The sequence below is a fragment of the Salminus brasiliensis genome, chromosome 9 (assembly GCF_030463535.1).
Source record: "Salminus brasiliensis chromosome 9, fSalBra1.hap2, whole genome shotgun sequence".
Classification (NCBI taxonomy): domain Eukaryota; kingdom Metazoa; phylum Chordata; class Actinopteri; order Characiformes; family Bryconidae; genus Salminus; species Salminus brasiliensis.
In genome coordinates, this window is record NC_132886.1 from 29869022 (window position 1) to 29891509 (window position 22488).

At 43.1% G+C, this 22488-nt stretch overlaps 2 protein-coding genes across 2 annotated transcripts in view; both read right to left on the reverse strand.

The window, feature by feature from the left end:
* The window catches only part of fam49ba (family with sequence similarity 49 member Ba), a 44267-nt gene extending 31318 nt beyond the window's left edge, over window positions 1–12949 (reverse strand). Inside the window, exon 1 of the mRNA XM_072686926.1 lies at window positions 12753–12949. The gene's annotated coding sequence lies outside the window, so the exon portion shown is untranslated. The remainder of the gene's footprint in view (window positions 1–12752) is intronic.
* Window positions 12950–13563: 614 nt separating this feature from the next.
* Window positions 13564–22488, reverse strand: part of asap1a (ArfGAP with SH3 domain, ankyrin repeat and PH domain 1a) — a 72666-nt gene continuing 63741 nt past the window's right edge. The window contains exons 24-30 of the mRNA XM_072688169.1: window positions 22258–22486; window positions 19174–19338; window positions 18664–18739; window positions 18498–18562; window positions 16370–16965; window positions 15789–15911; window positions 13564–15683 (exon numbers count right to left, since the gene is read on the reverse strand). Of these exons, the coding sequence (XP_072544270.1) occupies window positions 15609–15683; window positions 15789–15911; window positions 16370–16965; window positions 18498–18562; window positions 18664–18739; window positions 19174–19338; window positions 22258–22486 (1329 nt within the window). The 3' untranslated portion in view covers window positions 13564–15608. The remainder of the gene's footprint in view (window positions 15684–15788; window positions 15912–16369; window positions 16966–18497; window positions 18563–18663; window positions 18740–19173; window positions 19339–22257; window positions 22487–22488) is intronic.

Genomic DNA, 22488 nt, shown 5'->3' on the forward strand with positions numbered 1-22488 from the left:
GGATCAGGGCTACAGAGGACACGCTCATGCCCCCAGGCCAAAGAGATACAATGCCATCGTACAGATGCCCCCTTTTCCCCCTCCCCCAGTTTTCACACACACAGACACACACACACACTGCTACCATGAGCGACGAGCTCCAGGGCTGGCTTGGCTCTGAGGTGACGGCTCACAAGACCCGATTTGAATCCCAGTGTGTCAGAAGTCATTCAGACCTGTCACGCTGTCTGAAATCACTGCAATGTAACAATGAGGCAACACAAACTAAAAACGTGACACTGAGCTCTTTGCTGTGTGTGACCTTGAAAATAAGCCAAACCTTGAATATATCGTCCAGTCTCAAGATTGTAGCTTGACACAACCAATTTTGAGGTGGGGTGTTACATACATTATTTGGGAGATGCATTTGGTGAGGTTGTACTGCCCCTTGGTGGACAAAAAATGAACTCCCACACTGCAGCCTGATGGATCATTCAGGTCACAGCAGTCAGTAAGCACTAAAGAGCGCTCACTGTTCAAAGGGGAGCTGTAGACGGTCTAGTCAGTTACACTCCTATTCAAAAGCATTAATGCTTTCAGTAATATAAAGTACATTTGGCCTCAGGTATTATATAACTGTACTAAGAGCGAACTCAGTATGTCAGTCCTATGTACCACCCCCACTTTCTGTAGATGTTTCTAAAATGACAGACTGATCTAGGAATGATTTGGGACAGTAGTTCTCAACCCTGGTCCTGGAGGCCAAATGCCCTGCCATTTTTGGTGTTTTTCCATCGCTCCCAACACACCTGATTCACTTAATCAGTTTATTAGAAGCCCATTATTTAGTTAATGGGTGTGGTAAAACAAGGAGAACAGGAACAAGGAGATGTCTAAACTATTTGCCAAAAGACATAAAAAAAATCAAAGGAAAGATCAAGAATTGATTTAAGAAAAAGATTCAAGGGTGACTAGGGAAAGCCCGAAGATCGATCGAGGAAAGCCCGAAGATCGATCGAGGAAAGCCCGAAGAGCGATCGAGGAAAGCCCGAAGAGCGATCGAGAAAAACCCAAAGGGCGACCGAGGAAAGCCCGAAGGGCGATCGAGGAAAGCCAGAAGAGCAATCGAGAAAAACCCAAAGGGCGATCGAGGAAAGCCCGAAGAGCAATCGAGAAAAACCCAAAGGGCGATCGAGGAAAGCCCAAAGGGCGATCGAGAAAAGCCAGAAGAGCGATCGAGAAAAGCCAGAAGAGCGATCGAGAAAAGCCCAAAGGGCGATCAAGGAAAGGCAGAAGAGCGATCGAAGAAAGCCAGAAGAGCGATCATAGAAACCCAGAAGAGCGATCGAAGAAACCCAGAAGAGCGATCGAAGAAAGGCAGAAGAGCGATCGAAGAAAGGCAGAAGAGCGATCGAAGAAACCTAGAAGAGCGATCGAAGAAAGGCAGAAGAGCGATCGAAGAAACCTAGAAGAGCGACTGAAGAAAGGCAGAAGAGCGATCGAAGAAACCTAGAAGAGCGACTGAAGAAAGGCAGAAGAGCAAGGGAAAATATAAGAAATAAACCTCAATAAATCAAAATATAAACATGTAATGATCTAGGAAAGAACATGCCATGACATGAGAGATCATAAAAAAATCTATGAAAGATTTCAGAAGCTTGGACAATAATTGAGGAATAATTGAGGAAAGGCCTTGGAAAAATGGAGGAAAGATCATGTACTGCCAGGGGGAAAAAAGACAGATCAAAGATATTTCTGTGAAAGATCTAGGAGAGACCTTGCAAAGCTGTAGGTCATCACATAAGAATTAGGGACTGAAAGAGACTGAAAAGAAGCTCCAAATCATGGACTGCTTCTATCCTAATGAAATGAAAGCAGAGCGTTCAATCACAGTGCTGAAGAGCATGCACATGTTACCAGCCTGTGTGTACAGATTTCTGTGACTGACTGAGCTACTGTCTTGCAGCATTGAGACGGGGTGATGGAGTGTCTGGTGTAGTGAGTGTTTGGTTTGGACTGTGGTGGTTCTGTGGTTGTCATTCTGGTTTTCTTCAGCTTCTCAACCAACTCCCCTCCCTGCAGCAACTCAGGTGATGGAAAGCAAATCAGCAGCAGGACGGCCAGCGGCACCCTCACCACTCTGACTCACTCTGGTCACTCTGGTCACTCAGTGGTTCCCACTTTTTTTTTCTTTTTTTTTTTTTAACACCTTAAGACTTTCCCCTCTTGCGCAGTCATATACTACCATTAGCCACGTGGCAGACCATCACCAGAGACCACCACGTCAGACAATATTGTGGCGAGTCATCCTTTGCTCGTTTCATGTATTTTTGCTATGTTTGACACAAAGGCACAAACACTGTCCAATTCCAGGACTGGTTTTTCACTCTCACTCTAAGGTTCTATGATGTTAATATTATTTTACAGCTGTAAACCTGCCCAGCTTTGCTGATGATGCAAATTTAGGGCATTACTATCAAAACGGCATTGTTTTATTTATAATAATTTATAATATTATTTTATTTATTATAACTATTTTAGTTATTCTACAAAACAGGGGTGAAATGTCCACAATATTTGATGAGATGCATTTAGCATTAACATAATGTGTAAGAAGATACTATTTCTCAAGAAGTAACATATTTTTTGCTACATATTTAGCACTGCACTGACTAACATGATAATTTACTGAGATGCGATTTATTAAGAAAAACATTTATTTGGTAATAGTTTATTATTTTTAAGATTATTATGTTATTATTATGGTATTATTGAAAGCTAATCATTTTGTTTGTGTGCCTCAGTGTGACGAAACCACTCCATCACACAAACGTGTTTTGTCTGTAGACCATACCTGGCATTAGGCATGGTGCCAATAGGTTTATGTCCTGGCACCGAAGGGGTGGAACCTTTGGGAGTCCCTTGCTGTCTTCACATGCCGACTGAAGACCCATCTCTTCCAAGAGTACTTGGGCGAAGTGTAGTGCAGAGTATTGTGGTCTCCATACTGACTTTTGTATTCAGTAGTATCTAAGCTTCTAAGAGTTATCCTTTGGATCCTAGCCAATACAAACTGGCTAAGGGCATTTTCTGAGTAAACAGTGAAGCACTTATGTAAGTCGCTCTGGAAGAGATCTCTAACAGAGTATGCTAAATGCCTTCAATGTAAATGTTCATCTGCTCCCGAGAGTCCTGTTCTATTGGCAATACCCGTGCAAAAGCTGTGTTTGTGTGCATTTGCACATTTGTGTCGGCAATGGGTGCAACTTAAAGCAGTTGAGTGCATTCATTAGAAAGGGTATTCACAAACATTTGGACATTTAGTGTATATTAACTCTATATTAATTAAAACACAGAAATTACTCTACAGAGTTTGCTGATGAATAATATATACACACTTGTTTGCTGTAAAAGATGTGCACGCCTTTACAGGAAAATCAACAAAACACAGTGACTGAACAGAGATTGAACATTGGGTTAAACAGTGATTAGTCTTTGGATTGTATCCTGATAAGAGTTTAACCACATGCATTTAGACTTGGTAGTCAAATATGTCTCTGGTTAGTCAGACTAAAATGCTGTGTGGGACAGAATATGCAACTTAACTCATTGTGCAGCAATTATAACTGGTGTTTAGGGTGTACTGGGAGTGGTTTTGGGTGTTGAAAGTCTCTTGGAGAGATGGGTGTGTTTACACTGCTGCAATGTGGCTCAAATGTGTCTCAGACAACCTCCTTAAGTGATAGAATTTGTATTTGGTTGAAATGAGGCTTGGATGCATTTTTATGTGACTTGGCCAAATCCATTTTTTATTATTATTATATTTTAGAATATTAGACTTATGCATTTTTCCTAAAGATTAGGCCATGCTTACACTGAATAATGCTTAATATGTTACAGATATTCTCAGATGAATCATTCCTTAATCTATATATCTATGTATCTAAGTATTTGAAGGCATATTTGATTTTCAAGCTCCTCCTTACGAAAACTTTTTAAACGCCAGCGCTTTTGCATGTCATGATCATGCAACATGTTCTGGCCTGTCCGAGAACATACTAAGACAGGAGTTCTCAGTTACAGTGCTGGGTGCTGCGTGTGCAGCATATGGTTGTGTTTGTATTTCTTTTAATCTCATAAACTTGAAAAAACATGAAACTCCATGAAAAAACATGAACATCCATGAAAACCGTTAATATTCTGAATATTAGAAAAGGACAAACTTTTAGATCCAGTAAGCTATCAGCTACTGTACTTCACTTTGAGGTAAAAAGGAAGTGTTTGTGTTCGTTCAGAAGAGGCATGGTCTGCCCTATTGCACTCAAATAATACAGGAAATTCACACACACTGGTACAGCAGCAGTGTGTACAGTGTATAGAAGGTGCAGGCTGCAGGAAATTCATATCTCAGGGTTGTACCGCATGCACACTAAAAACAAAACTGGATTATAATCATTTACAGCATTATAATAGTATAACGGTTGGTATAGCACAGTGACCAACACTGCTGTTCTCCACATAGGATGTGATTACTCGCCTGCCTGAGACCTAACTACAGTCACCCACCCCGTATAAAAATGATTAGCCCCTCAATACTTCATAAGTGTAATTTACTGTAATTCAAATGGCCACAAACAGCATACCACAATTTCCAGTATCGGAATAAACACATTTCTGGGAGGGTGAAGGCCAAAGGCCAGCATGTGCATGTGTTCCTCCCTCCTTTTAACTTCTTCTCTAATGCAATGTCACCGGGCATGATCATGCTTGACTGAGGATACTAACTATCAGTTGTGTTACATCAGCTAACAGACACTCATACTGGCTAGGACGGCAAAATCCTACCCACCTAGAGAGAGTGAGGCCAGTAATGCTCTCCAGCTATCAATGGCTGTGGCTTCACTGGGGACTGAAGCCTGGCATATGAACACAGGACACGATTGGTGAACACTGTGGTTTTATGAACTTACGAACAAATTTCGAAGGAAGAGGAGTGAGAGTAGTGGAATAAGATGTATGAACTCCAGCCCAAACACTTCACTCCAGGGTAGTGCCGAAAGCCAATTGTATGCTGTTTTAGTCCAAAGAAGTGCAAAGCACTAAAAATTAAGTTCCTTGAGAAACTTTTTTGGGGGGTTTAAAGTTTGAAACCTCTTAAAATGCTTGGAGGAGAAAAGAAGAAAAGAGTACCTCAAAGCATCTTAAGAGGTTCCTCCACAGTTTTAAACTTTAAAAAAAAAACTAAAAGTTTCTCAAGGAACTTATACTTCTGACTGTGCAGAGCTGAGGACTGGTGTTCGGGTGGTTTCCTTCACACCGCAGTGTGCTGTAATGCACAGAAGACAGTACAAAAGAAAATAAAGATTAAAGAGATGATAACTTTCGTTTGGCATCGTCTAACTCTCATGTTTATGAACCTGCTTTGCTAACCAAGAGGGGAGTTATATTTTGATGAAGTATCTGGATGAAGTATCTGGATCTGATATGGATGTGGTCTGTATCTGGCTTTATATGGTACAGTAACAGTACAATAGTTGTGCGGCTGCATGTGGGGAGGGAATCTTTTAAATACCGTTTGACCATTATTACATTTACCTGAAATGGCCATTCATACGCTATATGTCCAAATGTTTGTGGACACCCCTTTTAATGATTGCATTGAGCTACTTTAAGTTGCACCCATTGCTGACACTATTGGCACCATGCCTAATGCCAGGCTTGCATTAGAGGGGTATAAAGCCCCCCAGAATTGAGCTGTAGAGCAGTGAAACTGTGTTCTCTGGAATAATGGTGCTCCATTCAATACTTTGGGGATGAGTTGGACCAAGATCGTGACCTCAAATAGCTGTTGTCATAGGAAGTCTTGCCTAGACAATAGACATTTTTTTAGTAGTTACTGTTTGTAATACACTTGATTTCAGAAGAAACAATAAACAAGCAGGTGTCCCAATACCTTTTGTTAATGTAGTAATCCGACGTCTACATTATTTACAAGTGGAACTGTCCGATCCACCGCCATCTCCACCCGCTTCACTAAGCTGCAGCGCAAAATGCCACAAGCAGGAACAGGACGGCTCTTGGGCCTGTGAGAACATGCTTCCCCCGGCGTGACTGCACAAGTTCTGCCGTCTTCACTTCTGCTTTTCTCTCCCCGACACCATCACTAATTACTCTTCACACACCTAGACTACATGCACACACACAGACACACGCCTGCAACCAGACGGGATTACAGGGATCCACTCAGCTCCCTAGCGAAAACGTCTGAGATGGAAGCCTAAATGGAAGATCTACAGAAAGTATACAACTGAAACTTAAAGATCAAGATAAACACTGAGACGTTCACCAGAACATCCTGAGACTAAACTCAACTAAAGCAACTCTCCAACAATCTCGTGTGTCTCAGGTGTGTCGGGAGCAGGGAAAACATAAAAAAGTGCCGGGCGGTGGGCCTCCAGGACCAGTTCAAGACTGGTGTTAGGCCAGCTTAGACGGGAATGTACTCTCTCACCAATAAAGGTGCTTGGGAAGGTTCTTTGAGCAAAGCAAGAGAAGAGCCATGTTTGTAATAGATGTTTGGGAGTGTGAAGAACCTTTTAAAAGGTCAAAAGATTCATCAAGGGTTCATCAAAGGTTCTTCATAAATCTCTATTATGGAATTTTATGGAATCAAAGGTAGCACCCTATTTCTGGACAACCATTTTAATCTCTGATCACATACACCAGAGTTTGTATGGCCCTTTTTTAAAAAAAAATTCTCCTGACATTAGAAGGGTAAGGACAGAACATGTCTCCTCCAATACATGCAAAGCCAGTCACCGCCTCTTTTTCAAACTGCTACTGATGCATCATCGCCAGGCAGCAGACACACTCGGAAGAGAGTGCCAGGTCCTCCACTCCACCGTACCAGCCAACAGACGCCTGTACTAACATAGCTATAAGAGGCTAACATCGCTATAAGAGCATTGAGGGGAAGAGGGCACGGCCAGTTGTGCTCTCTTGGAGTCCGGCGACTGATGGCAAAGTGGCATGGCATGGGACTTGAACGTTTTAGCATGCAGCGTTTTCTACCGTATCCATTACAGACTAGAATGTCCACGTCATTTTGGAGCATTTCTATTGGTCCATTCTTCTTCATGAAATTCTGACACGTCTAAAGTACTGGCAGATTCAAATTACCTAAAAAAAAACAAAGGCAAAAATGGAAGCTGATAGGTCGGAAAACTGAACAGTGTTTAAAGGGTATCTAAAAGGTCAGGGCATGGCTCTGTGCTTAATTAAACTACGGCGCTGTGTTTGTGGGTTTATTAAACTGCACACAGACTGCAGGGTCATAAAAGAAAGCCGAGTTGTGAAACCACACTGGCTAAAAACACACAGTGTCTTCCGAAACCCTGGCTTCTTCCTCTCCAGCCAGACTGAGTCAAACCAAAAGCTGCTCTGCTGCGCACATTTTAAAAAAGGCTGGGCAGTGGCTTTTGGGGTGAGCACTGGAACTTTGCAGTCTTTCAATAAATGACTGAAGTAAAAGAAAAAGACAAACAGAACATTTCCTAACACTTTATGGAGCGGCAGATTTGATAAGGCTACACTTGCAGGACATACAACTGACATGGCCATTTATAAGCATACCAGCAAACCAGTCGTCCTAACACTCAATAAGCCTGCACTTCAGTAAAATGACACCAAACACTTTAAGACACAAGAACATGTGCAACACTTCTGAACTGAGCGAGACTATTTCACACGTTTTGCAAAAGTCTTCACTCATGCACTTCAGATCTCGCACACTCTGCATGCCACACAGTCACAGCCCATTAGACACATACTGGTATTATGGTATGTGTAACATGCAGGGGGCTCCACATTCATCTAGGCCTTAATGGAATCCTAGCACATTCGCAAGGGTTTCCACAGGTCCCACCTTACCCATACGGTCATGAAAACACTGTGCATTGGGGCTGGGTGATATGATAATATCATAGCATTATATTTAAAAACTATTTCACCATACACAATATTTATCGTGATATGTTTTGGCATGCAGACAAAATGCGTCAATACTCTCCCATACCAAGTACAGTGATTTCTATTGAAAATCACAGAAATGTGCAGTTAATCAGCATTCTTTAAGCATGGACCATATCCACCATATGCTCAGAAAAGTATAGTGCATTACGATAACAAAATGTATTGCAATTTTGATAAAATGGCATCATATTGCCCAGCCCTACAGTATGTTCAGTTTACATACACTGTACAGAGCGGTTCATCCATTCAACCACCAAAAACAAAACACTTCATGCGGTAAAAAGCAACTGAACTTGAGTTCATTTAACTCAAATTCTTTGAATGAACCATTAATTGATGCTAATTATGTGTTTGAGTTGAATAAGCCCAGTTCAGCTGCTTGTTACCACAGGAAGTTGTTTTGAGTTTTTTTTGAATGGTTGAACCACTTTATACAGTCTACTAGCAACATAGTTGGTCCCTGGCTATTGTATGTGTGTGTGTGTGTTTGTTATCTGTACAATCTGCACTGTCCATGTACACACACCCCAATTTCACAAAGGCAAACTTTAAAGGGACTGTCAAATACCATGAGCACATGGACTTTCTTATCCAGAACAACTTACAGTTGAGTCTTAGGCTTAGTTGTCCACCCTAGCCAGTGTGAATGGACTAAAACAGAGAGTCCAAAGACACTGCCGAAGACAAAAGTCAGTACTGATAACTAGATTCCAAAAATGCACAATACTGGGGTGGGCGATATGGTAAACATACTGTATCACCATGTTTTAACTGATATATTTTTACAATGCACAGAATAAATCAATATTTTAACAGCGCCTGATTCTTCAAAACTATTCAAACACCATCCATCACTTAGTCCAATGACATAAATTCTAATATTGCTGCACTTTTAAACATGAATTAAACTGGACTAATGTAATAAAACGTGCAGTTGGTCAGCGATCTCCAAGCCATATTGCTCACCCCTAAGCACTACACTGTACCTGTATGCCAAAGTGAGACATGCACAGGCTTTAAGAAGTGCAAGATAAGAGCTGAAAGAGCTGCTCTTGAAAGAGATGGGTCTCTGAGGTTTGAAGACAGCCAGCGACTCGGCTGTTCATTCCACCACCACCTCAGTGTCAGGATAGAGGAGAGTGTACATGCTTGTTTTCCATGCATCTGTAACGATGGAGGGTCAAGTTGGCCGGAAGCTCGAGGAGCGCTAGCTATGGATTAGGTGTTGGTCCATTTGTAGTATTACGGCTTTGTAGGCCAGCACAAGGTCTTACAAATCTACAGGAAGCCAGTGAAGAGAATGCAGTAGATGAGTGAGTGGTAATGGTATTGTAACTGATCAGATCAGATCTGATGCTAGACTTGATTTTAGTCGAAGGGCCAAGAAGCTAACACAAGAAATACAACTGCGGTTGTTCAGCATGTCCCATTTCACAAGGCTGCTGCATTCGGCCCTGTGAAACTGTTCTAGCTGTGTTCTGTGTTTAAGCTCCCATGATATGCTCAGAAGAGCACAATGTGAAGGAACTGATCACCATAACGGAATATTGGCATACGGTCATATTGCAAAGCTCTACATCAGTACTTCTGCAAGAAAGAGAGGGATGTGAAAACAGTGTATTAGTTATGTATGCAAAGTTTTATATGCATTTGAGAACATTACGTTATATTTTGTTGGGGTGCACTGATTTTGTGGGGCAAAATATGAAATATATGAACAGTAAAATGAATAAAATGCAGGCAGTAGTCCAGCATCACCTAAACTTTCTGCTCTTCTGGAGTTTTAATTAAAACATCAACCAACATCTGCTTGGAATACCAGACCAGTCTAATGCAGATGATTCTCAAAATCCACATTATTAGCCTACTGTGCATCCAAGAACAACCCAAGTTCAACCCCTTTGACCTTTAAAACGTTGTAAGTCAGCCCACACTTCATTGCTTTTGCAATTTATATCAGTTTCAAAGGCCCTAATATAGAACCCTGTGGGACTCCACAAAAAAAAGTGATACAGTGGCTTCTGCTTTAGTATTAATAACAGACTCATTATCCTAGGGTTTAAGAGGCTAAAGACCCACCACATAACGTGGTAAAGGTTCTACACCAACTATAAGGTTTTTCTTACAATCGTACGTCCAGGCCAGGAAGTCTTTCGGAACCTTTGCTTTTGTTAAGAAAGTGTTTACTACATATATATATTAAAGAAATAATAATAGCTTCAGTAGGCATTCACACATGTCTGAAAGATGTGGTAGGTGCTAGACTAGCGACCCTACTGCACATCAGACGCAAACATGGGCTGTTCGCACTTCTGCTGTGGTACAAGTACCAACCCATTACAGAGTTCCTCTCAGACACCACCTTGTAAAAATAAACGTTTCCACTTTCTGTGTAAAAACTCTCCAAAACATGACCCCGTGAAGCTGCACAGCATGTTAGCTTCTCCTTAATACATTAAAACCACCTGCCTGATACTGTGTATATCCCCCTTGAGCCACCCAGACGGCTCTGACCCATTGAAGCCTGGACTCCACAAGACATAGCCAGCATTAACTTTTCCAGCAGTTGGTGATCCAGTAGCCTTTCTGTGGGGTCAGACCAGATAGGCTAGCCTTCACTCCTCTCTCTCACACACACACACAAGTACTTCCTTTAGGAGACTAACAATTGCGTACCGATAACACTCCACAAGAGATGCTCTGAGCCAGCTGTGTAGGCCCTTGTCAAAGTCTCTCTCTTGACTGTTCAATTCCTCGATTCAGCTGGTGTGGAACAATACAGCCAAGCCATGCACCAAGACAGTCATTTTGCATAAACATGCATGCATTGTGCTATGCGGTGGCATCTTATCAGGATCCGCCATCTGACAGCAGTCAAACACTAACAGGTGGCAGACAGCGAGAACGTGAAGCGCTGTGAACCCTCCAGGCACGAAATGTGACATGCTTTTAGAGCGTACCAGGCTCTCTGCAAGACACACGGAGGGCATGGAGGTACATATACCTTGTCACGGTCACACAAAAATCTCCACATCAGCATCTTCACAGAGAAGCTAACTGTATCTATGGAAAGGTTTTACTCCTTTAAGTCATTTCGGAGCATTTTTATTGGTCCATTCATTATGCAATGTGGACATGATGCAAAGAACAACTGCCTAAACGTGAACAACAGCAAAAAAAAATGGAGATGCAAGGTTTTGGCGCGACAGCGATCATATGTTATGCATGTTGGGGAGATCAGAAGGTGTAGACGAACATCTGAACGTGGTTAAAGTGTAACAGACTCAAATTTCAAAGGCCTGGACACCGACTGTAGGACCTCATTAGGATACAGATAAATATGATTGATAATAGCAGACCAGAGCATCAGGCCTAATATCAGCATTGACCTTTTTATTTTTAAACATATAAAACACCAGCCTATTTATGTCCATTGGTCGCGGTCAGGCAGAAACCTTGCATCTCCATTTTTGCTTTTCGTTTTTTGGCAGGACGTGAATGACCAATAGAAATGCTCCAAAATGACTTGGAATAAAAATATTTTCACACTGACTTCCATTGAAAGTCAAGACGGGTTTTGACTTCTCTTGTAAAGTTGCTGATTGGAGATTTTGGGGTGACCGTGACCCTGATCATTTCACGTTGACTTTCACTGAGAGGTAAGAAGGCTTTTCCTTCTCCTGTACAGTTGTCATTTTGGAGAAAGCATATGCCCACAAATCAGAGGTCATTTTAAATGGATAGAAATATATAAATCAATCAATCAATCAATCAATCAAATCATAAATGAGATATTCGTTAAATATTTACTCTATGCAGACTTTCAACCCAACTGTGGCACTGAAGCCACGCTGACTTGTTGAATGGGATAATGAGCAGAGCAGTAGGAGCGCCGCACATGATTAAACTACAGCACTGAAGAAGGCGGCTGCTGATGAGCCTGATCGCTCAGACTCGGGGCCCAGCTTCAGAAGGTCAGCAGCAGGCCTGATAAATGCCCGTTGCTCTGCTGTAACACTGCAAAATAAGGGAACTTGCTCGACACTGAAATGGTCTATTTTACATATAAACAAAATCAGGAAGTGGCAAGATCTGCCTTCTTCACACAGAGGAAGTTTGAAACCATTTTGCTTTATTTGCTTGTGTTCCTAAGACCATATATCTGTCACCTCAGCATTATTATTACTATTATTATTATTATTTACATATCTAAACTTATTATTCAATGATTTATTCAATTATTCAAGTCTGTGAGCTTAACCTGGAGCAGCTTTCTCAAATATCAGTCAGTCAGTCAGTCAGACAGACAGACAGACAGACAGCAGGTGAAAGACAGTCAACACGATTCATTTCCTGCACAAGAAGCTCTTCTGGATGTAAATAAATACCCAAATATTCACGATTTCCCACCGAAATAAGCTTCATTTCAAACTTTAAGGATTTGTTCTTGTTTCTAAACTGATTCAAACGACTCTTACCACTTTTTACAAGTGTTACACCTCTGAAAACTGCACTTTGGGGACTGCTGAGGGGACACAGGAGCAGCTCGGACCGTGTTCTGTAAGGTTCCGCGTACAGAAGCCCACCCTCACAGTGACCCTACCTCGGCTCCTCACCTGAGAGACACTCGCACACTTCACACCCCCCCGTTTCGCTCTCAACTCCCCCAACTCACCTGACGAAGCGAAGAGGAGCTCAAACCTCTGAAAACCTGCTCTCCCCCTCAGTTCGGCCAGACTTACCTTAAATTGCAATCCCAGTAAACGTGTCCAGAAGCGAGGTCAGGTAAACAGCAGCAGCAGCAGCAGCTCGGCTCGGCTCGGCTCGGCTCAGCTCGGCTCAGCGGCTCATTGTGCAGAGCAGCCGTGTGTCTCCATTTTCCGGGTTGGCGGCTCAGAAGCGCAGGGCTTTAGCTTATGTCAGTCTCTCTCTCTCTCTCACACACACACACGCGCGCGCTCACACAGACACACACTCCTAACTATAAAAGGCATTGATTTAGAGAGGGGAAGTGCGAGAATTAGCATACGCAGCGCATTCGAACACGAGCGCGGAGTTGGAATCGGTTAGCTGAGACGACTCTTTTGAACCGGCGCGCTCAACGAGTCGAATTCATTCGCAGGTTCATGTATTTGAATCCACTTCATTTACAGCGAGCCTCAGTGAAGACATTAACGATTAGTGTCGTAGAAGTTTTACTGGAGTCAGAGAGGTTGAACATTAGGAGAGGACAAAACGGATAGTAAACAACCCATGCTCACGTGAGAATATTTCCATTTATTAGAATTATTATTATTAAATTATTTCTTTTCTAATTTTGAATTTGAACTGGACAACTGTATTCATGTAGACTGTAGCAAATCATTAAGACGTAAATATTGAAATATTAAATTAAATTTGAAAAAAAAATGAGAAAAGAACCGACTCGTTCAAAAGAACCGACTCGCCCAAGAGCCGGACTTCGCTACCAAACACTTGCCGGCAGTTCTCCTGTGTTTACTATAGTCTTGCTTCTTGGTCGGAGACACAGACAACCACGCGGGGAGGCAGCACTTCGTTTCAACGTAAAATATTTATTCATAGACTGCGAAGTCGTTTCTTCTGACTAAACTTACAGTGCAGCAAAAACACAAGACGAAAACCGAAGGGAATGAGTGGCGAAATACCGTCTAAAATGGTCCATTAGGAGCTCACCCAGTTCTGTCAGAGAACATGGGAAGCTGCCCTGTTCAGAGGTTTCCCAGCTTCAGTTGAGCTTCTGTAGCCTGTGATACACAAACCCGGCAACACAAGACTATCACCAGTTAATGGACACCCAAGACCACATGAGATGTCTCCTATCTAAACAAGAATTTCACACATTTGGTCCAAATAACAGACTCATCATGAGGGGATCAAAACTACACAGTACAGGAATGGTGCATCAGTAACTCGGTTCCACAGTCCTTGTGTTGGTTTTGTGTAGTTTATGGAGCGTCACTGGTTTCGTCTGTGCTGAAATCTTGAAGTCTTTTGTGGTTTACCCCAAGTTCTAGCTAATGCATTAAGTAACATGTCCTAAAAACAAATGAAAATTCATTTATTCCCTATACACTCAAACGGGACGCGGGAGGCGGGTCCCTTTTTTCATACTGACATACTGTAGCCCTATAAATGGCAAATACTATCAACAGCAAATTAGTACAGCAGGCGTTCATCAATACACAGCGCCTTCTGTTAATACGACAACACATTAAAAACCCTAGAGTGAAAGCTCGTCTCCCTGGTTGAGGAAAGGTCAGGAGGCAGCGTTAAGGTCATTCTGAGCCATGTTACTGAGCCAGTCACTCATTGCTTTGTTCTCCTGAATTCAACTTTAACCGAAAACAAACAAACAAACAAACAACCGTACAAACAAACCTAAAAAAAAATAAACAAAAGTCACATTCCACGGTTACTGTAATTACACCAAACCAAGCAAAACAAAAAAGATTTGCATCCTGAACCTGTATTACCAGTGCTGGTCAACGTCTAGACGTTCTATACAGTTTCCTTCCTTTCAATATGTGAGGGGGGGGGGGAGGTAGGGAGGAAGGGGGGGGGGTCAGGACTCATGGCTTTAGATGGGTCAGGTAGAAGAGCAGGTGCGCCTGCCTCATGCCAAGACCCAGAGGGACAAGGACACTTTCCCAAAGCCCTGCAACATGGTGCGCACTAGGACAATCCGGCAACACCAGACGTCCTCCGGAGCTGGTGGACGAGGGGAGTCTTTACCACAGTGCTGAAAGCTATGAGACGATGACGACTGCTTTCTATTGTCCTTTTTTTCGGTACAACGTGTCACGACAAGCAAGCAACCTAAACTCAAGTTAAGTTAGGACCGGTTATGCATAGGAGATGAGATGCTGTGAGGTCTACAACCTTTGAAAGTCTCTGGTCTGGTCGTCATGCCACAGTATGTCTATCCAGCAACACTGGTACAATATTCAGTGAAATCCTTCATTCATAGAATTCTCTCCATTCGTTAAGTCTTTCCAGGAATCCGAGAGATGACTGAAAACGAATGCTAAGCTAAAATGTGTTAGAGCTCCATAAGCAAGCAGGGGTTAACATACGTTTGCACACTTACATCATACATAGGTACATAAATATACACTTACATCTGTGCATATGTATGTACATAGACACATGTAATATGGACATACATATAATTCCATATGTGCACACATACACAAAGTTACAGCATACACTGAGAAATGTTAAGTGCTAGTCTTTTTTTTTTTCCTTTCTTTCTTTTTTTTTCTCCGAGGATAGCTACTGCAGACCCAGGTCAGCATGCTGGGTCGCCATGGCTACGGTAATACTGGTAGGCAGGATAATGTAGTTTCTTAACGACACGTACTGTACGGATATTACCCTTAAAGAGTTTCTGAGAGTGTGGATGTGATCCTATGTTTTTCTTTTTTTTTTTCTTCCCTGTTCAGGCTCTTGAAATTTGGTTGGGTTACAGCAGCTATATACAGAGGAGGAGGAGGAGGAAGAGGAGGATGAGTCCCGCAGTCCGGCGAGAGGCGGGATTTGTGCTAGTGGGAGAGGCCTCACACCTGCCAGTCACGATGTCACTCAGACAGAATGTGCACAAAGGACATAGGGAAGACCCCTTTCCTCTCGGGCTGACCCTCTATGTGCCCAATCTGGATGAGGAAGATAAGGCATGACAAGACAACGTTAGCCAACATGCTGTTGAACACGCCATTGAGGTGAATGTTCTATGGCAAGGTATGGTTAACCGTACTCACCCACCACTCCTGGTCCTCTTCTCCGGTGACGACAATGACCTCTCCCTCGGCAAAGGTCAGCTCGTCATCATTGTCTGCTTGGCAATCGTAGATGGTCTTAACCCTCTTGAGTTTGCTCTTCCCCTAACAAGGAAACATGCTCTGGTTATTCATGTTCTTGTTTGAGACTTTGCATAATCCTAACATTAAAACCACTGACCAACGGCAAAACGCCTCTGACCTGTTGAGGCATTGACTCCACAAGACATAGCATCAACATTTTCAGCAGTTTGTGCTTCAGTAGCTCTTCTGTGGGATCAGACCAGACGAACTAGCCTTCAGTACCCACACTCTCAACAATGAGCCTTGGGCACCCATGAATTCTCTTATCTAGTCGTCTAGCTGTCGTACATTTGCCCTTTTTAAAGTGGCTCAGATCCATTTTCCATGCTTTTAACACATCAACTAGGTTTTAGCATGGCCCTCCCTGTGGCCTCTACGTGCAGTGGTCAATGGTCAATCAGCTTCAATGCTCCAGCGCAAAACTACAGAAGCAAATTTTGGACCTTTCTGCCTGTTAACTGCTGCTTTCTGCTACTCACCATGTTTATCTTGCGTGGCAAAGGAACAGGCATCTCCACAGCACCTGCCGGTGCACCGTTAGTGTCTTCACTGGCCTGCCTGGGTGAGATCTCCCCCTGCTGGCTGGAGGTTTGCAACTCGGACAGCTGCGGTTTGGGAGAAAGCTCTTCCAGTGTCGGCTGCTTCTGTGCTGGCTCTGTGGCCGTGGGTGCCGGGGGTTTGGAGGGAAGGTCTGAGAGCTGTGGCTTAGGTGGAAGATCCTTTAGTTGAGGTTTAGGGGGCAGATCAGATAGCTGGGGCTTGGGGGGTAAGTCAGATAACTGTGGTTTTGGGGGAAGGTCGGACAGTTGCGGCTTAGGGGGCAAGTCTAAGACATGTGGTTTGGGTGGAATCTCGCCTGGCTGGGGCCTCTCTGCTGGCTGTGGGATTTTGGGTGGAGGCTCCGTGGGTCTGGTGATTGTGTCCGCGGCTCTTACAGGCGTGTCCGAAGCTCGGTTGGGCATGTCTGAAGCTCTGGTGGGTGTGTCTACACCCTGGGTGGGCTTCTGCAGCACCTCAGGGCCTTGATTGGACTTGTCCATTGAGGGGACACTGACTGGAGTCTTTCGTAATGCCACTGAAAGACAGAAAGGAACTTTGGGTACACTGCTATTATAAACCTATTAGATAAAACCGACCTGTTTTTGTAGGGCTGCAACTTGGATTAACAAACTGTCTAATATTGAAATATTACACATATTACATCCTATTATACTTACCAAGGTTAAAAGGCCAGTTCCTTCAAGGCACTGGCACCTTAGACATATCTAAAAACACAGGCAATCGTATGTGCTCTACTGCTAAGTGCTTGGGCCCCCAATGATTGCCACTTGCAATGTACAATATCACTGCAACTTATGGCTGGTTGCTAAGCATTCATAGTGGTTATGGCAGTCCACTGAAGTCAGTATGTCAGCACGTTTTACATGAATTTCAAACAAAATCATGAAACATGATCAAACATGATCATTGTCTTGGTTGCACACAATGATGATTCACACCAACTTCCCTGAACATTTAGGGCCATTTAGACACTGTTCTTAGCTCTGACCTGTGGTTTGGCTTAATAAAGACTGTAAACCGCTGCTGAGCTCTGTTTGGGATTCTCTGTTAGATGTCTCTGCTGGCAGAACACCTACGTTTTCATTATCAGAAACTCAACAAATCCATGTGAATCACATTAATGGCACATTTGTCGTTCAAAATGATAAATTTTGCTGAAATGTGATGCATTATGTCTCCTTCAGAATCAGAATCAGAATCTCTTTATTTCACCAAGTATGTTACACATACAAGGAATTTGTCTTGGTGAGAGCAACATGTATGACAAGTAACAAAAACACAGAACACAGATTATTTACAGTATTAAACTAAAGGAAAATTACACTAAACAATAAATAGGATAGGGGATAAATTAAAAAAGTAAAAAGTACTAAAGGTAATAAAGAGCTGAAGAAGCTGAGAGATGTGAAACAGATTTGGTTGAAAAATATATATAGAAAGTTATAGATGACCTGAATATTTACAGAAAGAGAACATCTGTACAAGTGTGCAAATAGTCATAGTGCAAATAATGCAAATAGGCAGAGTGCAAAAAAGCTGTTCAGTCCGGTTTGGTACAGTTCAGTTGTAAGTTTTGAGGTTTACAGTGGGAGGTGTCCACTGTGGTTGAGGAGCGCTACAGCTCTGGGGAAGAAGCTGTTAGCATGACAGTACTGCCGACAGATTTCTTCTTCTAACATCTAACAAAACATACCACCCGCAATGCTTCATGGAGGCCATTCATGTGAATTGTGTAGATCAGATTAGCTTCTAATATTGAATAAAAGAGATGGGTCTGCCACCGGCGGCCATATTGGCTGTAGTTTCACTTGTAAATGATTCAGTGCACAGCGGAACGACTAACTTCCAATTGTTCTGAGATGTTTTTAAACCCCACCTTCTTTCTGAAGGCCACAAAGAGCCCTTTTAATCTCTCAATGGTAAAAACACTCACTTCAACAATCAAGAGCAAGTCAAAGTAAATGTCTAAGGCAATTTCGTAATGTGGGGATGTCCTAACTTTTTCCTTAAGTCATTCTCACAATGAAGAACTGTGAAGGAACTCACCTTTCTGAGGTAGTTTGGGTAAGACTCTTGGACCAAGTGTTGATTTTGTATTACTAGAAGTAGTGCTGCAAGAGAGAAGGAGGATTGCAGTGAACCTGGTGTTAACATATAAGGATTATGTAATGATTACACATAGCTGTGTAGCTTGAGGTCTGCTGTTAAGCACCTTTGCTGCTGCTGAATTCCTTCAAATTTATTAGCAGGGGATGTCCTGTTCGCAGGTGGAGGAGTCGACTCGCTTCCTGCAGACAATCAGAAAGACGATGCTATGGTTCACTCTCATTTTAGGAATTAGAAAAAAAGAGGAAATGCATTCAGGTCAAACAGGGGTGATTTCGGTTTACATCAGCGGAGCGCTGGACAGTAGAAAGGAGACTGCAGCAAAAAATGCGTCACTTTTCCTGTCAGGAAGCTCAAAGTTGTCACAATGGCAGGCGAACAGAGAAACCGAAGACTAACAGCCATTACCAAGCTTACAGTGCTAACGAAGGTCATTTGTAGCTGAGAGGGAGGAGGGGTTTCAGGCAAGCTCTTCAGTTACATAACAGCATAAGATTTGCATATTAGTCCAGCCCAGCCCTTCCCTGTTGCTCGGTATGCTGATGATGAACTGATGATGGATTTTCTGTGGTTTGTTTTTCACAATGACGAAAGGAATCATTTGAGCTTAGCTCACCTTTGCACTGAGGACCCTGGAGCACAGGGCTGGGAGGGTCTGAGAGTGTGCGTTTGTGGCCTCCTGGCGGAGGTGGAGGAGCTCTCTTCTTAGACAGGGTGGAGCTGCCGCTTGTACATGTCTGGGAGCCCAGAGGGAGGGAGGTGGGAGGGCCAGTGGAGGGAGCTGAGAGAGAGAGAGAGAAAAGCAGAGGGGAAAAAAGGAAAAGGGGAGAGAATTAATGTATGAATTCTATGAATCATATCTATAGAATTAAAACAGCATTGTGCAAAAAAATTGGAATTGCTCCTGGGCTCCCCCTACAGTCAGAAATTCACACTTTGAGCCACCTCTTAAGGACACAGTTTCTAATGAGACAGGATTTTACACAAATATGACTTGAGTTATGCAGTGTCATGCCGTTCTCGTGAACGGTGTCCTGTCTGCTTCACCAGAGTTACATAGTGCAGTTAACAATGTGCCGAGCCTGAAGTAGCAATGGCAGAGAGGCTATTCTCTGTATTAGAGTCCGTCTAGCTTCACAGCGATTTTGTGTCCCAGAAGTGAGAAGCGGGTTTACCTTAAATCTGGCCAATGCGAAACCTGCGGAAGAGTTTTCGAGGAGCGTGTGTGTGCTAGCCTCAGTCACTAGACACACAGTGCTAAGCCTTTGTGCTGTTAGTGATGCATTCAGATTTTTTACAGGTTTTCAGAACAGTACTACAGTATGCAAGAATCGCAGACTGTGGAATACATTTGTAAACAGCATGGTTTGGGCAATCTGTATAAATGCCCCTGCCACTCTCATTCATTTCTGATATCCTAATTTCTGACAGTCTTAACTCACATTGCATTCCCCCACCTGTTCTCAGAGCGTGACATCACCAATCAGTGAGCTCCCACAGCACCCCCACCCTGTGGCTATTTTTAATGCACATGCGTGGATGAGCTTATATGACCTTGTTCTAGACAGATACAGAACAGAAATTACAGAACCGAATATCTTCCTTATTTGGAGAGACCGTCATTATTTATTATTTTTTTTCACCATAGTATACCATATTGCCGTTATACTGTCTAACCCAATTACTAACACCAAATAAGGCTTGGGATCACAACTTGTTTACTCTGAATGCAGTAACAGTACTTTACAATACAGAGACCACATAAATATGAATGCTGAACACTTCAGTGTACTGTTTTATTCAATATCAGTTATCGGTTAGGTTTGCAATACATGAGAGGTCACGTCCTAGACTCCAGGGAGCATCAGGTAAAACCACTGATATCTGGTGAGATATTATTGATCATATTGTAAAGCTCTTGTAACAGGCTTTTTCTATTTTTGTTGTCATTAGAATATTTGGGGGGTTTTGGGGTAATAATTATGTTTTACACCCAAAAAAAGATGATTTATATGATTTATAATGATGTTTATATTACACTGTAGTCAGCACTGAAAAAATAAAACTGTGACTGCTATGTTACGGACGGAGACAGCCTAAGCAGGTGGGTCTTGGCCCGTCTCTGGTGCGGTTCGTTTGAAGTATGAACACAATACGAACCACAGGCATCTAAACAAACCAAATGCAGAGTTGTGCACAAGCACCTGGTCGCTCCTGCCCGCAAAATTTTATTATCCACCCCGCCCGCTCGCTTCACCAACGTCATGGTGTCTGCATCTGCCTGCTTCATCGTGGGTGAATCTCCATGCAGACCTGCCCACGTTCCTGTGCTTTAACTTCTACTGTCTGACGCCATAGTGTAGCGTGGCAGTGTCCCAAACCAGACCCTCCTACACATTTTTTCACAACTAGCCACCTTTGGAACTGCATTCATGTAGTTGCCTCAGTAAAGTAAAGACACGTGTGAGTTGGGATACAGCCACAGCAACCTAAAATTAGCATTAAAATATCAGGATGACGTGATTTCATAAGATTTTTAGGTAAGTTTTAAGGATCTAGTGGTTAGATGTTAGTTTGTTTTTCGCTAGTGACTGCATGGATCATGCAGGATTATCAGAAACACCTGTCTTCTGACATGTGTAAGTCATACGTCACCATATGTTCCCTTTTCCCTATCATTATCAGAAACACCTGTCTTCTGACATGTGTAAGTCATACGTCACCATATGTTCCCTTTTCCCTATCATTTTCTTGTGTGGTCCTGACCAAGGGAACCAAACTACAAGTTTAAACACACCCAAAGAGTGCCTGTGGAGTGCAGCATAACTCAGAGCTTAACTGAATGTGCTTTTCTTGTGCTTCCTTCAGTAGTTTACAACACAGATGCAGCACTGTATCTTCTGTATGTAACTACAGATCTTCAATGTGAAAAATTGACTATTTTTTAAACACTATACAATATGTGCAGGAGCATTCCTGCAAGGCACCAGGCCTAGAGCAAATGTGCTTCAGCACAGTCAAGCCAGCAGCACGTTCGACAGGTGTGACTGGAATGGAAAGTGCAGTCTTAAAACTTTGGCCTGGGGCGGCACATTCCTGCTCAGGTATTAGGTAAACAGTGGCTGCCTGACTGCCAATGGGACGGGTGTGTCCCCAGCGCTCATCTGTGTGTGTGTGTGTGTGTGTGTGTGTGTGTGTATGTGTGAGCTCTGCCCTCACACGTGATCAGTGCTGGGTGTGTAGAGGTGCCTTGAGCTAATTTTTTTGCAAGACAAACAGAAACAGTCTTCCTCTCGCGAACAAGCAGAACACAGAGAGCCCATGCACATTCACAGTGGGCAACAAGTCAGCCCATGCAAATACTGCTTCCTTTTACATGTGAAAGGTTGCCGATGTCGTGTCATTTCCTCCCTCAGGCCATAAACAGTGGTTCTTATTCTTGTTTGTATTTTAAAGATCTTAACTAAATGTTTCTCAACCCAGGTCCTGGAGGCACCCGGCCCTGCTCATTTTAGTGGTTTCCCCTGCTTTAACACTCCCACTGCAACTCTGACAGCACTTGTTCATTGTGAGGAGGGAAAGCAATAAATGTGCAGGGCACAGCACCTCCAGGACCACACAGTATATGAATATATATATATATATATATATATGTCTTTTTGGAAAGGTCATTTTTCTTGTGCTATGTCTATATCTGTACCTTTGGCGGTGCTCTTGCCGGCCACTGAGGGGCCGTCTGCGCCGGGCGAGGATGGCTGGTCAGTAGAGGTACTGTAGACGGGATTGGCAAAGGCCCCATAGGAGAGCCGCTGTTTGTCTCTGTGACCCAGGTACCCAGGTAAGGACAGCTTCTCTTGGGGAGATACACTGGACGAGTGGCAGAAGCTTTGTGGCCGTGGAGAGCGTTCCTTCTTTACTGGGCTCGGCTGCT